General features: G+C 56.3%; 1 protein-coding gene across 8 annotated transcripts; it reads right to left on the bottom strand.

Annotated features, from left to right (window-relative positions):
- Nucleotides 1-1,279: 1,279 nt before the first annotated feature.
- Nucleotides 1,280-14,174, bottom strand: PAX6 (paired box 6). 8 transcript variants are annotated; one of them, XM_090140124.1, is made up of 13 exons: nucleotides 14,163-14,174; nucleotides 11,498-11,573; nucleotides 11,306-11,360; nucleotides 9,782-9,912; nucleotides 8,884-8,925; nucleotides 8,575-8,790; nucleotides 8,036-8,201; nucleotides 4,728-4,886; nucleotides 3,927-4,009; nucleotides 3,533-3,683; nucleotides 3,297-3,412; nucleotides 2,205-2,355; nucleotides 1,280-1,595 (listed from the first exon to the last, which is right to left on the bottom strand). In XM_090140124.1, exons 3-13 carry the CDS (start codon nucleotides 11,313-11,315, stop codon nucleotides 1,510-1,512), a joined length of 1,311 nt encoding a protein of 436 aa, XP_089996250.1. In that variant the 5' UTR covers nucleotides 11,316-11,360; nucleotides 11,498-11,573; nucleotides 14,163-14,174; the 3' UTR covers nucleotides 1,280-1,509. The 8 variants fall into 8 exon arrangements, with proteins under 8 accessions (XP_089996250.1, XP_089996251.1, XP_031463085.1 ...); XM_090140125.1 differs by having other exon boundaries at nucleotides 3,297-3,394; XM_031607225.2 differs by having other exon boundaries at nucleotides 8,776-8,790.
- Nucleotides 14,175-15,744: the final 1,570 nt, after the last annotated feature.

Genomic DNA, 15,744 nt, shown 5'->3' with positions numbered 1-15,744 from the left:
CGCATTGAGGTATTAACCAGGTTACAAGTTCAATGGAAAATTACACTAAGATTGTGCTGTGTGGCGGTATAAAAGGACGGTATTCACTCTCCCAAAGAGCTTGTTAAAAACACAGCTTGTTTTCTCTTCTCAAACATCCTAACAAAAACCGTTTTTAGAAGCTGGGAACATACATTTGTGCACATATGCATTTCTGCGTATGCCACGTATAAACACAGCAGCACGGCTCGAGCTGCCGGCTGGGAGCCCTGCTTGGCTCTGCCATTCCTTGAGAGCAGCCCAGAAACACGGGCTAAATCCGCAGCCTCCTGCTCCCTGACTGCAGTTAGGAGACGAGAGCCCATCCTCTTTCCATCAGCCCCAATTACGGGCTGCTGGAGGTGCCAGCGGCTCATGAGAACCCTCCTGACTGCAAGCGGAAAATAAGCTCGACATTAAACTGAGCGAGGTTAACCTAGCACAGTAACAAAATTTGCAACACCACACTATAAGGTTAAAAAGAAAATAGTATAATAAAGGAAATACAAAGGCTTTGGCATGGTTTTTACAATCAACAATGGTTAATTCTGATATGTAGTTGTGAACAACTTCAAAACACTTAAGTTTAAAACTCTTGCAAGCACTTTTAATTGATTAGGAATGAAGTCTAGATGCACAAAAATGATTGGACTGTGAACAGTAGTACAACTATATCTAAGAACAATTAACTTCTGCCGACCAAAAAGAAACGTATGATGCATGAAAATGTGTATAAAACATCTATAGAATATTCTTGTCAAATATAAATGAAATTAACTTTATTATAGAAATCATTCTGGGAGATTTCTAGGGAAGACAAATACTTACATTTTGACATAAAACAAATTGGATTATATCGAAGACACAATCTACCTTTTATCTATCAAACTCTTTTCTCCGTCAAAGTTCTCTCTTAACCCTTGTTTGCACATAGCTTCATCTGTTAACAACCTTTGGAAATACCAACAGATATTTTTCTTACATAAATCTAGTGCGTATTGTTCCAGGTTTAATTATATGCAATGGAATGATACAAACTTGGAACGTCAATCCATAATCTATGAACAGATTGGTAGAAGTATTCGATATATCTTGATAAAACTCTTAAATTCGTGGCAAAGCTTGTTGATCATGGCTTCTTTTTTTTTTTTTTCTTTTTTTTTTTTTTTCTTAAAACAACTTCATGACCAACACAGATCAAACATCCATCCAGTCTACATTGTTCTTTTTTTTTTTTCATTATAACATACAAATGCCCATTTACAAATAATACACCAAAATGAATAAAAGTTTGGATACCAAAATGAAGATTTGTTCCAACCGATATAATGCCTTCAGTGTACAAAGGTCCATGTTAGAGTCTTTTCCATGTGTTACAGCGTAGGGCACAGTTGCAGTACAGAAGTACTCTGAGAGCCATTCTTCCTTTAGAAAATACTGCTGAACATCCAACTGTTGTCCATATAGTCATTTACAGAATTAACACATGTTTTACTGTAATCTTGGCCAGTACTGAGACATATCAGGTTCACTGCCAGGAACTTGAACTGGAACTGACACTCCAGGGGAAATGAGACCTGGAAATTGAGTGGGAAAATGGATATTTTAGCTTTTCTATACATAGCACTATTTCTGCTCACCCATTTCGGGTTCGTATGAAGTCTTGTATCCACCAGCCTGCAGGATTGGGCTGGGGGAAAATATGCTTTCAAAGCCTACGCGCATCTAGCTGAGCTGTTATGACTAAACTGTTGTGTTTGAGGTAAGTGGCAGAGCCCCAGATCGGTGCTCTCCATTGGGAACTCAGCCCGAAATACACCGAGCATTCCTACTTTTTAAATGTTCCTCTGTTTCTCCCGGTGATGCTGGCAACCTTTTACCCTGTTGTGCCTCATTAGCAGAGGTCAGTGATTCCAGAGTTACCTGCCTATTAGATAACAGAGCCCTGGCAAGCACATCCTTTGGTGCAGTCATGGCAGTGAAGTGCTCAGCCCCGCACAAGCTTCACTTTGCAGTGAGCGTGGCTGTGCCAATGCCTCGCACACAGTGAATGCTGCTGTGCTCAGCCACACTGAGGTCTGTGCAAGTCTAGAGCCCCCCCAGAAGCCTCCCCCCACCCAGCTACGGGTATGGCCTCGTTCGCCCAGCACCTCCCACCCCCTTCTTAGCAGGGCCCGCTTGCTCACCTGTGGAAGTGGTGCCAGAGGTGCCCATGGGCTGGCTATTCATGTGTGTCTGCATGTGCGGAGGGGTGTAGGTGTCATAGCTCCGGCCGTTCACCGACGGGCTGGTGGGCAGCATGCAAGAGTAGGAGGAGGTCTGGCTGGGTACCGGGGGCTGGAAGTATAGAGTAGAGTTAGGTGTGGGGACAGCCCTGGGGCTTGGAGTCTCGGCATGCCCTCATGCATCCCCTCCACCCAAAGGTACCGTTGGCACAACATGGCCACGGAGACCTGCTCACACCACATCCTCACCCAGAGGTGGCCGTCAGGAGGCCATGGGAGCTGGGGAGGCCCAGCGGGGCCACGGCCCTGCCCAGAGCCCTCTTTGATCCTTTGTCAGCCGTGCTGCCCGCCTCCAATATCGTGAAATAAGGGCTTAACCGACGCAATTCCTTTCCCTGAACTTGAGAGACTCTAACTTTATTTGGTTAATTTTGGTTCAGCAATTAGTAACATGGTAATTGCTGCGGCGAAGGAGTCAGGCTCTCTAATCGGCTCGCCCGTCTCCAGCAGTGGTCAATGCTGCGTGCCTCAGACAAAGCTGCACAGCTCCCGTAATTGGCCAGCACCTTCCTAGGCCAACCCCACCATTAAAAAAGGAGGAATTTTGCATCTGAAAGGTCTATAGAAACGGACCCCAAAGGAATAGATTTCTTCCTCACCCAGCTGGTGATCAGCTAATGCTTTCAGGCATGAGGATTGACAGCTCTTGCAATTCTGGCTTAGCTGGCAGAACCACTGATGCTAATCGCACCCTCCCCTCGCTCAGGTGTCCCTCACGCGCGTCCCTCCCGCAGCGGAGCGCTCCGACAGCACTCCGACAGCACGCGGCCCCGCTGCCATGCCTTAACCTCAGGGCGGGCGTTCTTGTCTGAAATGGGGTTCCTCACACCAGGCCTGCTGCCTCGCGGTTGTAAGGTTGGAAGAGACCGTTAAGGCCATCTAGTCCAACCCTCAAGGCAACCAACCATCAACCGTTTTGAGGACCCTTCTCTCCTGAAATCCCAGAAAAGCACTCATCCGAGCGCGATGCCCTCTCCGTCGTGCTGTGCTTACTTGCATAGGCAGGTTGTTGGCCATGGTGAAGCTGGGCATGGGTGGCAATGCGCTGTACGTGTTCGTGAGCGCCGTGTCCGTCCTGCCCAACATGGAACCTGATGTGAAAGAGGAAACTATAATAGAATAGACAGATAGATGGAGACATTAGTTTAACCACGATCGCGCTCGGCGGCACAGTCCCACGGTCTCGGTGTCCCGAGGATGGCTTCACGCGGGCGGGTTGGCTGCATTACCGGGGGTGGTCGGCTGTGGGATCGGCTGGTAAACGCTTGTGCTGAAACTACTGCTGATGGGGATGTGGCTGGGAGTGTTGCTGGCTTGTCTCCGCTGGTTCCGCAGCTTCTCCTCCCTTCTCCATTTGGCCCTTCTGTTAGAAAACCACACCTGGAAGCACAGCGTTTGAGGCGTGAGTGGCCTGGTGGGGCGAGGGTGGCTCCCCGGGTCACCCAGGGCCAGCATAGAGCTGCCCCACAGCACAGCAAAGCCAACCCCATCTGCTGCTACTTCCTGATGGAGGAGATGGGCGAACACCCGGCGTTACACCCGGCTTCAAGAAGCCACTCATAACAAATTACAGTGGTTAAAGGAAGAATGATAACGGCAGTAAGTTACGTGGCAGCTCCATACCTGTATCCTTGCTTCAGGCAAGTCTATTTTAGCAGCTAGTCGCTCTCTCGCAAACACATCGGGATAGTGGGTTCTCTCAAACTCTGCAAGGAGAAGTATTGCCATGTGAATCGTAGAGAACAAATGTGGCTGATGGTCAGGTCCCAGCCCTGTGTCACAGCCACACCCTCAGTGCCTGCAAGAGTCAGTACTGCGAGACAGCACAGAGCTTTCTGCATAAATGTGTGCTGGGAAGGACCCCAGGCTGTCGGGCATGGTGGGGCTGGTGCTGGGGCTCGGCATGATCTTCTTACCCCTGTGAAGAGCTCCCATGGCACCCTGACCCCATGACCAAGAAGCTGAGTGGCACGTGGCCGAATGACGACAGGAAATCTGGGCAGAGAGCCGGCCATGGCTGGGGAAAAGGGCACCGGCTGCCAGCCCTGGGCAGCAGCAGCACTGGGGATGGGGAGCAAGCATGGTGCTGGCACCCAGCACCCAGTCCTGCCTGTACCCAGCACCCTGTCCTGCCAGCATCCAGCACCCTGACATGCTGGTATATCCAGTACCCTGCCCCACCACCACCCAGCAGGAGGAGGTCAGCCCAGGGTGCAGCACTGCACTGAGCCCTGCGCTGCCCTTTCTGTTCTCCGCAGCCATCAATGGGGGTCAGAATGAAATGGCATGGAAGGAGCCAGGGGCCTCAGAGCTGTCTGTATCTCTATAAGGCATGTGAATGCCAGGAATCTGCTCTGCTCCTAACGCAGCCAGGGTGTTTCTTGCCTTTCTCTCCTACCGCAGCGGCAGCAAAATGTCGCTCACCTTTCTCAAGGGCTTCGATTTGCTCTTGGGTAAAGGATGTCCTATTTCTCTGCAGCTTCCTTTTCAGCTGAAGTCTCATCTGGGCCTCGTCGGAGTCTTCCCCATTGGAGCTGATGGAGTTGGTGTTCTCCCCTCCTCCCTCCTGCTGCGGGCAGCCGTCTGCGGGAAGGAGAGAGCAGAGGTGAGACGGCGGCGACTCGGCACCTCGAGAGCGCGACCGGGAGGAGCTCTAGCAGAGCAGGGGCTGAGCAGCTGACCCCCTTCCTAAAACAATCTTGGGTACCGCAGTGGTGTGGCCCTGATGACACCACTAACACAGGGATGCTGCATCTCCCTGCGCTACCGTAAGCGTTCCGAACAGAGAATTACAACCGCCCTCTCTATATTTCACATTATTTTTCCTCCGGGATAAAACCTGCCTAAAAGCCCTCTCCACTGGTAGGGGCTCGTTATCCGGTCGCTGCCGAAGCACCGGGGCAGCCCCCTCCTCTGCCCGCCTGATGTATTTACCTATTGCTGTATTTAAAAGAGCGATGTTCGGTATTTCGGATTATCTATAATCAGTAATTCCCATCTAATCAATTAGATGTTGATAGGTTTGCAGAAAATGCTATTAAGGAACCAAACCAAGCTTGTAATCTTTTTTAAAAAATATTTATCCCGTTTTTATTTGAATTCTGCACAGTCAATTTCATTTTAAAGGTTGTGAATTTAGAAGTGCCTGCATTGTTCTGCAGTTTTATTCAACTATTGTATGAGTGTGCATCGCCTTGACACCTATTACTGAGCACAGCTGTAATTATATCATCACCAAGAACAGGCTATAATTGCCGAAAATGGAATTTTATATTTAGATAAAAGGACCGTCCATTCTTTGTAAACGCGGCGCACCAGAGAAAAGTAAGATTTCTTTCAAAATTTTAACATGTAATTTTCAAAGGAACGGCAGCGAGGAGCTCGCGGCCGAGCGGAGCGCAGCTGAGCGCCTGGCACGGCTCTCCACGGGCGCTCCCGGCGCGGGGCGGCCCCGCACGGCTGCGGACAGCGCGGCCACGGACCCGGTCCCGGTGCCGGCCCCGCTCCGAGCGGCGCTCCGCGGCGTCGAAGGGGAAGCGGAGAAGGGGCGCGGGGGCCGCCGAACGCTCGTCATTCCAGCCGCAAAGTTACGGCACGAACGCGTCGCGACGCTCCCGCGACACCCTTGAAATATTGTGGGAAATCGACTTTCAAGTAATATCATTTCTAATCGGCTCACAATGGCCCCGGCCTTCAAAGCGCGGGGGGAATTGTGACGGGATCTGGTGGGACCCTTTCAACCACTTTGAAATGTTTTAAAACCCGCACTTTCTCCCCCATTTAAACACGGGGATTCAACCGCAGCGGCCACCATATGGGCGGCCGCAGCCCCATTGAGGCGGCCGCCGGCGGGTGAATAGCCGGGGGCTGCCTTTCAGGGCACACAAAGCCGCCCCGCCCGGGCCGCGCCGTCGCGGCGGGGCCGCCGCCCTGCCAAGCGCTGGTGGCAGCGCCGGGGGCCGCCCGCCCGGCCCGGGGGCGGCAGCCTCACCTCCGCCACCGCCCTCATCCATCACTGTCCGCCCCGCGCCCCGCGCCCCGCTACCCGAGCGCTGCCGCCCCCGGGCCGGGCCGGGATGCCGCTGCGTCCCACCGCGGCTCTCGGGCCGCCCGCACACCCGCGCGGACAATTAAGACGTCTCCTCTCTCCGGGAGCCCCTCCGCTGCCTTTTTTTTTTTTTTTTTTTAAGAAGGCCCTAAAAGGAGCGATCTCAATAATAGGGCTGTTCCACCTTCCAGACCTAATCCGTAAGAAAGGGAGTGAATGTCCGTCCCTATTATCCTATGGCCAGACCATCTGACGCTGGGCATAGGATTTGTTTCCTGGAAAAAAAAAAAAAAAAAAGACGCTGGGAAATAAAATCATTCCTCGGTTTCTCAGTGCCGTACTCAGCGAGGCGGAAAACGAGCAAAAAAAGATAGCGAACCAATTGCGGCACCGCTCAGCCACAGAGCCGGGATCAAAACATTGTAGCATCTGTTGAAAGAGAAAGTGTCTAAATCCTATAGAAGGCTTTAGACTTAGAAGAGAGGGAGGGAAAAAAAAGATAAGAAACAGTGTCGCGGTGATCCCTAAACCCGCTAAATCGCTGGAGAGTTTCTCCCGGATAGAGATGTCTCTTTTTTGTTCTGTCAGCCCCCGCGTATCCATTATTTTATTCACCGCCGCATGGCGTTTATCAGATTGAGACCATATTTGTGCCCCTCTGAGACCTAACCTCGCCTTATGCTTTTTGAGTAATGGACTCTTAAAATCCAGTAACATTCCCCTGCAAGGGAAAAACGCTAGCGGCGCCATGAATATTCCAGCGCACAGCCGTCCCGCTCGCTTCGGCTCCGCTCGTCCCCCATTCCCCGCTCCTTTCGGGGCTCCCCAGACCCGCACCGGGGGTCCCCTTGGGCGCCCAGGACCGCTCTGCAAGGCCCCTCCCGCAGGGCTCGGGGTTCCGCACGGCTCTGCTGGGCGCGGCGGGGTCGGGGCTGCCCGCAGGTAGCGGTGCGGAGGGCGCCGGCTGGGCTGCGAGGGGGCATCGGGGCGCAGAGGGGAAAGTGGGCTAAAAAAGCGGGGGACGGGGGGAGCGAGGGCCGCTCTCTATCTTTCTGGTGTCCTTCATAGATTGTTTTCTTCTCTTAAAACTGACATGTCTAATTGGCAAGCGGTGCCATATCGTGTCCAGAGGTCTCCTGTGGAACATTTCTACAGCTGTCTCCTTCAACTAGACGCTTATTCATGTCGCCTTAATGAGAAACAAAACGATCTCTAATGAGCAATTACATAGCGACAGAATTGTTCCCATAACAAATTCTTGCGTGCGACAGAAACATCCTTTGTACCAGATATTCTGCACACTGTTACCGATTTTTTTTTCCTCGCGGGGCAAAAACAAAAAGCAGGTTGTTGTGTGCGGGCACCTCCTCGAGGGGAGCGGCCGCGGCCGGAGAGCCGCGCTCAGACACGGCCATTAACCATCCCGAGTGGGCAACGCGGCATCCCATTATCCTTCATATTATCCCCTTGTCATTCCTACGACCGATACCTATTAATCTTCAGGATAAACACTTTCCTATATTTACGAAGTTGTTCCCATCGAGGAGGGACCGCTGCCTGCCCTTTACAGGGAGCTGATCCCGGAGCGGGGGCACCCGCGTCTGGGCACCACCTCCGGGGGCCACATCTGGGCACCACATCTGGGCACATCTGGGCGCAGCTGCCCGACCCGCGCGGCACTCACCTTGTGCGGGCTGCCCGGGTACCGAGGTGCCGGGATACCAGCCGGGCCGGGTGCCCCATGTCCCCGTCTGCCCGTTCAGCATCCTTAGCTTGTCGTACATCCCGTCGGCACCCATCTGTTGCTTTTCGCTAGCCAGGTTGCGGAGGACTCTGTTTATCGACGACACCTGCAAGGCAAAGGACAGAAGGCAATGGTAGGGCGGTAGCGCTGCCCCCGAGCCGCCCGCAGCCCCGCGCCCACCGACGCCCGACCCCGGCCCCGAGCCCGGCGCTGCACCACCGGAGCGATGCTGCGGCTGATGCTCGCGGTGCGGGCGCTGGGGATGGCCGCGTTGTTTGTCGCTTTCCCCCCCCTCCCCCCCCCCCCCCCCCCCGCTTAAAGGCATTTGTCAAAATCTGTATGAAAAAAATGCGCCTGACCCTGCCACATGCAAATGATGCGAACCTGCTCTCCGCTCACTGATAGCACAACAAAGGAGGCAGAGGCTACAGCTACCCAGCACCACACAGCACACAGCGCGGTTTCTCTCGTGGACTTACACTGGGTATGTTATCGTTGGTACAGACCCCCTCCGAGAGTAATCTGTCTCGAATCTCCCACGCAAAGATGGAGGGGCACTCTCGTTTATACTGCGCTATTTTGCTTACAACTTCGGGAGTCGCTACTCTCGGCTTACTACCTCCGATCGCCCTGGGCCTGATGGAGCCAGTTTCGTAATACCTGCCCAAAATTTTACTCACACATCCATTCGACACCTGGATAGGGAAGCGGACAGAAAACCACATTATTAATAATCTCAAGACAAAAATCAAATTGTTTAAGTACGCATTAAACAATGACAAGCTTACGTTTTGATTGTCCAGCACTTGGACTTTTGCATCTGCATGGGTCTATAACACAAAAATATACCTTAAATGGTATGAGAACTTACTGAGAGAGGCTTTTTTTTTTTTTCTTAAAAAAAAAAAAAAAATTACATTCGTGGCCCTACCCTCCGCAAAAGTGCTACTTTAAAAACGTTTGGAAGGAAAATATATAGATAGATATATATATATATTAAAAATCGGTTCCGTAAGGAAACCTTTCGGCTCCACAGCTGAGGTCTGCCCCAATGCCGGAGCTCAGCACTGCGGTATCACCGCACGGACGGGGCCGGGCGCTGCGCCCCGGGGCCGCTCAAGCAGAGTGCGGCCACGGCTCCCGGGAGGGGTGCGATGGAGCGCTTTGCATCTGTAGTATTATATTGGGGTTTGTCGGTTTTGGGTTTGTTTTTTTTTTTTTCCTCCGAAAAAAAAGAAAAAAAAGAAAAAAAAAAGGAAAAGGAAAAATAAGAGTAAGCCACTAAGCCACGCCAAATGCATACGGATCTTACAAAATCATAGTAAGTAAATTCAGGGGGAAGGGGGAGGAGGGAAGCTGCAATGACGCCGAGCGGTGCGTTCGTTTTGTTACAGCGAGCTCGCAGTAACAGGAGTGCAGGTTACCACCGGGTGGGAAAAAGAAGGATGGGGGGGATGGGGGGGGGGGAAGTAAAAAGAAAAAAAAAAAAAAGAAAAAAAAAAAAGAGAGATTTTCCAAAGGTATATATAAATATCTATACGCTGCGAGAGGTCCGGCCGCACACAGCAACGATCAGCAGATTTGTGAGGCTGGAACGTGGGTGGGAGCGGGGTCGGCCCCGGGCGCCCGTGGGGCAGCGGGCAGCGGGCAGAGGGCCGGGAGGAGCGGGCGCGCCGCCGCCTTCACCTGCAGGATTCGGGAGATGTCGCACGGCCGCGCGCCGCTGTGCGCGAGTTCCACGATCTTCTGCCGCGTGGAGTCGGGCAGCGGCCTCCCGTTGACGAACACCCCGCCGAGCTGGTTCACGCCGCTGTGACCTGCGGGAAGCACAGCGCCCTGGTACCGCCGGCCCGCACCGCCCGCCCCGCGCACCGCCCGTCTCCAAGCCCGCAACCCCCAGAGCAGCCCAACGCCGGGGCTGCGCTGCGCACCGCTGGGGTCGGCTCCTCGGATCGCCTTCTCTCTCCCTCTCTCTCTCTCTTTTTTTTTTTCTTTCTTTGCCGTCCCCGAAAACGTAAAAAAATGAAATAAAATCCTCCCCGCGTCCCCGCGTCCTCCCCGCATCCCTGCAGCATCCCCGCCGCATCCCCGCGCGGCGCGGCTCGGCCCGCCGGAGCTGCTCGGAGGCGGCCGACCTGGGGCTGCGGCGGGGGGAAGGATCCCTGGAGAAGCGCCGCTCCGCGCTCGCTGCGCTCTCCTCTCGTCGGAGCCTCCTGATAAATGGGCTGCGAGAGCCCCGGCTCCTTAGCAATAAATAAGCTCCAAATATAGAAGAGGGGGAAAATATGATGAGCCTCTGTGACATTTGTCTTTAAAATAAAACTAGCTGCACGTCAAGTTTGAGCTTAATTTCTGGAAATAGGCGGAAGTCGCCCCGGATCATGCATGGAAGGCTAATTGAAAAGATCAGTTGGAGCACTTGTGGCAGGCGTGTCACTTTATGACAGTCCTCTGCTTTTGAAAATTGCATCGTCACGACAAATAGTAGCATGATAAAACGACCCTTTCCGTCCGCATTTGGATATCACTCAGACGAGATTGAACTCCGCTCGCTTTCCCTCCGAGGGCGGCCGCGCTCGGAGGCAGCCGGGGGCTGTGCAGGACACGGCCGAGGGGCCGCGCTCCCCGCGCAATGGATGCGAAGTGACACCCGGGCGGGAGGCACCGCGCCGCCGCCCCCCGACCCGACCCGACGCCGGCGCGCAGCGGCCGCGGGGAGCGGCGCCTCCTCCTCCTCCTCCGCGCGCGCCCCGTCGGGCGGGGGGGGGTCGGGGACGCGGTTTGAGGGTGCGCTCCGCGGCGCTTCGCGGAAGAGGTTAAGCCTTAATCACGCGGTAATTTCCCTGGAGAGCCGCGCGGCTCTCGCCCAGTGGCGATGATTATGCGCCTCGTGTTGTACGGCCAGCCGTCTAATGGGAAAGCATATGGTGTCAATTTGGACGCCCGGCACCATATACACCCAGGAGTTATTAACACAAAGCCTGGAGAGCCCGCCGCGACCTTTAAACAAAATAAAGGCTTCACCCGAATGATATCTGTTCCGCCGTCCCGATCGGAGACGCCGCCGGCCCCGGGCGCGGAGGGGACGCCCGACCTCGCGCCGCCGCCGCCGCGATTTTCCGAGGTCGCGCACCCCGCCGCGCCGCCGCCCGTCCGCCCCTCGCCCGTGCGCGGGCGCGCAAAAGCCGCGCAGGGCCGCGCGGCACTTACTGTTCTGCATGGTGGGCCGGGGCAGCGGGGTCCCGCGGGGCTCGCCTGGAGCGGTCTGCGGCAACGAAACGCGCGTTAGTCGGGGGCAGCGCGCACCGCGCGGGATATCCCCGGCCGGGGCGAGGGCTGGGGGGCAGAGGGCCTCGGGGAGAGACGCGCGTCGCGGGGAGGCGTCGGGGAGCGGCCACTTGCCTGGAAGCCGGGCGCGCTGTCCTCTCCTGCAGCGTGGGGGCTCGCACATCTGCGTGCCTCTACTCCCGGCGGCCCTCTAGGACAAAGCAGACGGAGCGCGTTAGCGGAGCGCGGCACCGCTCCCGGTTCGCCTCCTTCCCTCCGTCCCTTCCCCTCTCCCCGCAACTTTTTCTCCGCGCCTCGCGGTTAACTTCTTTTTTCCTCTTTAGATCTTCCCCCTTCGCACTGTACTGTGACACACGCTGTCTACCTCGCCTCACTGCCTTAAAAAGTACGAACAGGAGGGGGTGAGAGCCGCCGAACAAAGCCTACAGAAAGCGAACAATGGCCTCCATTCTGCTCCGCTACCCCAACCCCGGGCGCAGGAGCTCCTTCCCGGCCGCGCAGCCCCGGCGCAGCGCGCACAAAGCGCGGCCGAATGCGCCCCGCGGCCCCGCACGGCCCGGCCCGAGATCCTCTCCTCTTCCTTTCTTTCTCTCTTTTTCTTTCTCTCTTTTTCTTTCTTTCTTTCTTTCTTTCTTTCTTTCTTTCTTTCTTTCTTTCTTTCTTTCTTTCTTTCTTTCTTTCTTTCTTTCTTTCTTTTTTTTCCCCTCCCTTCTCCCTGTTTCTTTCGGTTTTATTTTATTTTATTTTGCCTGTGGTTTTGTTGTTGTTGTTTTTTCCTCCCCCTCCTTCCCCTCTGCCTTTATCTGCACCCCCAACACTTCTTTATTTATTTATTTACGCGTCCCCCCTCCCGTCCTTCCCCCCGCGTATTTATTTATCCGAACGCGGCGCGGGGGAGAATGGAGCAGTGATTTCTTCTCGTTATAAATATCGGCGGTAATTGTGTTACTGGTGCGCGTTGTTCGGGGCTGTAAAAAGATACAACAGCGCAGTGGGGCGCTCAATTGGGGAGGGACAATTACAATAAAGAGCCCATTCACGGGGGTAGCTAAAAAAAAAAAAAAAGAAAAAAGAAAAAAGAAAAAAAAAGAAAAGAAAAAAAAGAAGAAAAAAAGGAGCTAAAATAATGAAATAGTCGCAGCCTTCGTTTTCTCTCCGTTTTTTGTTTGTTTGTTTGTTTTGTTTTGCTTTTTTTTTTTTTTCCCAAGCCAGTACATTGCTTTTCTTTCGCACCTATAATAAATATCAATTTTTGCTCTTCCCGCGTACGACGGGATTCGCTCAGGACGATCCACGCTGCGATTTATGGAGCGGCTTTTAGGAACCTGAAATCCACAAGAAGCGGCCCCGAACGAGCGCTCCTCACAGCGTGCGGACGTTCCCCGGTAAATATTTACCGCGCCGCCAGCATCCGCACCCGGCGCTGGGGAAGAAGGGCAGAAAACAGCCGCCCGGCTCCGGAGGTGCACCCACAACGGCCGCAGCCCGAGCGCGAACGGGGCACTGCGCACAGCTCAGCCCCGCGGCAGCGCCCGGACGTGGGAGCCCCGCGGCGGTGCGGGGCGGTGCGGGGCGGAGCGGTGCGGGCCCCAACCCCGCAGGCCGGGCCCCGTTCGCCGCTCGGGCTTCAGGCCCGGATCCGGTGACGTTCCGGAATATTTCCCCCCCCCCCCCCCCCCCCCCTCTCCCTCTTCAGAAACGCAACGAGGGGTGAGGTTGACAAACTTTCCCTTTCTCGGGGCGAAGGAGTAAAAGCTCAAAACGAATCGCCGTGCGATGGGGCGCCGGGAAAGGTCAGCGGCTGTAAACATTTATGGGCGAAGGCCCTTTGATTATTTTATGTCCCCGGGACGGGGCCGCAGCCGCTCTCTGGCCCCGTGCAGCACCTGCCCGTGCGGCGGCCCACGAAACTTCGTCCCAACTTTCCCGAAGTGACCGCGGTGTGACACCTCCGGGCGGCCGAGAGCCAAACACACGTTTTCCGATGGCATTTTGCGAGGGGAAAAGAACCCGAAGGGAAAAGAACCAACTTTGCTGCTTGCGCGGAGAAGTTTGCAACTTCTTTACGAAACCATGATAAAAAGAAAGGGGAGAAAAAAAAAGAAGAAGAAAAAGGGAAAAAAAAAAAAAGAGAGAGAGAGAGAGAAAAGAAAAAGGGTTTGGAGCAGAGGGGACTCCCAGGCCCGATATCGAGGAGGGTCACGAGCAGAACCGAAGCAGGTCCCGTACGGCACAGCAGCAGCCGGAGCTGCGCGGAGCTGGGCCCGGGGAGGCTCGGGGGGAGCCCGGGGTGGCGAGAAGAGTTAGCGGCCCTTCGGCCACGCTCAGCCCCGCTCGGGCCCGGCCGCCTCGGCCTACGCGGTGCCTCTCCCCATCCTCTTTCTCCCCCGAACCCCGAACCCCGAGCCCCGTCCTCACGAGGCCGAGTCCCTGCCTTAGCGGCGTCCCGGCTCCGGCCGAGCCCCGCGGCACAAAGCGGCCCCCCGGGCACCGCCGCTCCCCGCCCGCCCTCTGCCTCTCGCCCGGAGCCGCACAGGGCCCGCACGGCCCAGCACGGCCCGGCACGGCCCGGCGGTGCCACGGAACGCGGTGCCGTTGGCCGCAGTATCCCAGCGCGGCTCGTCCAGAGGGCACCGCGCAAGAGCAGAAAGTTTGCGAGCTGCGGGCCGGAAAGTTCCCCGGGAGCTCCGCGGAATGCAAATGGGATGGAGAGGGGGAGCGGGGGGAGCGGAGCCCCGCGCCGGGCTGCGGAGCGGTGCGAGGAGCGGCGCGGACTCACCTCGCAGAGGCATATCCCGTCCGCGGCACCGCTGCTGTCAGCAGGACGGGGCGCACCGCCGGGCACTGACGTGCTCCCAAAGAGTTGCCCGCAAAACAGTTTGTCTCCACTGAGGCTGCGGCGGCGGTGCGATGCCGAGGTCCTGGGAAGGAGACAGAGATTGACACCGCGGTGGCTGTCAGCGCGGAGCGGGCGCGGTGTGCGGCGGAGCGGGGCCGGAGCACACCTCTCTGATTGGCGGCCCCGCGCTAATGGATGCGGCCGCTCCTGCCTCGCCTCCACCGCTCTTCACTGGCCCATTAGCACAGCCTGACCTCTGTCATCATCTTCCAGCAAAACACTTCCTCCCTGCGCCTTAACCAGAGCGGGAAATGAGGCCGGGCCGGGGCTCGCTTTTCAAACCCACTAATCACTCCGCACATGCAAATGCTCCGTTCGCTCCCACACAAAATATTGCTTTATGCAAAGCGACGCCATCGCCTCCCCGCCGCCGATTGGCCGCCCCGCGCCCGGCACGGCTCAATTGGCGCAGCCGTTTGCATATGAATGCGATGGGCCCGGCTCCCGGCCCCGGCTCCGCACCCGCGGCCCGGCCCCGCCGCCCCCCGCGATGCGATGCGATGCGCAGAGCGGAGCGGTGCTGCGCGGCGCGGCGGAGGGAGCAGCGCGTTCCCAGGTGGGGCCGGGCCGGGGGCGGCGGGGGGCAGAGACCGGCGGGGGGAGAGGGGGCACAGCGCGGGGGGGGCGGGCGTTGCGCGGAACGGGGCTCCGAGCCCCCCCGGCCCGGCCACACTCAGAGCGTGGAGGGCTCTCGATAGGGCCTGGAGGGCCCTTCGCGCACCTCCCCACGTGCCGAAGGGCTGCGGGGAACCCCGCCCCGGCCGCGCCCCGCAGGTGTAGAGCCCCGCTGGTGCGGGGACGGAGGGTGCGGGCGCGGGGAGTCCCCGATGCGGGGCGGAACGGCGGTGGGAAGGAGGAGAGGGGCTGGGGATTCCGGGAGGCACCGGGCGGAGGGAGGGAGGGACGGACGCGCGGAGCATGAAATGAAGTCGTAGCCGCATACACTTGACTTCTCTTGACATGTGAAAAGTGCTAAAAGTCAAAGCTCATCAATAAAGTATCTTGAAACTGAATAAGAGCGCTGACAACCATTGCATTCTTAAATAAAGTACAATGAGGAGACAAACGACTCTGCCAAGGAGTTTGCATGTGAGTGAAAGGGCGCTCAATGGGAGCGGGATAATGGGCCGCGGCCGCAGGCACTGCCCGCCCCGCGCCGCCGGAGCTGCCTGGGAGCGGGAGGGGGCAGAGGGGGGGACCAGACCGCAGAGCCCCGCATCGCTCTGCGGAGCGAGAGAAGAGCGGAACCACCGCAAAGCGACCCCGGGTGCCGCCCCCCACCCGGGGGGACACTCAGCCCCGGGGGGAGTTTGGGAGCGGAGATGGGCTCTGCCCCGGGGTGAAGTCAGCCGTGTCCGCGGGCCTCGCTTTTGTCACTTTGCTTTCTTTCTCTTTTTCCTTTTTTCTTTTTTTTTCTTTTTTTCTTTTTTCTTTCTTTTTTTTTTTTTTTTTTTCCCGGATA

Source organism: Phasianus colchicus, chromosome 5, assembly GCF_987193195.1.
Source record: "Phasianus colchicus chromosome 5, bPhaCol1.hap1.1, whole genome shotgun sequence".
Taxonomy (NCBI): Eukaryota; Metazoa; Chordata; class Aves; order Galliformes; family Phasianidae; genus Phasianus; species Phasianus colchicus.
The sequence above is the reverse complement of the archived record's forward strand: the minus strand, read 5'-3'. Positions and strand labels throughout refer to the sequence as shown.

Excerpts from the sequence above, each read along its gene's own strand:
- PAX6 (XM_090140124.1), bottom strand. Across the intron at positions 8,926-9,781 it reads ACATCTCCCGAATCCTGCAG|ACCCATGCAGATGCAAAAGT; the intron begins GTGAAGGCGGCG and ends TTTGTGTTATAG. Across the intron at positions 3,413-3,532 it reads CCCACAGCCGACCACCCCCG|TTTCCTCTTTCACATCAGGT; the intron begins GTAATGCAGCCA and ends ATTCTATTATAG.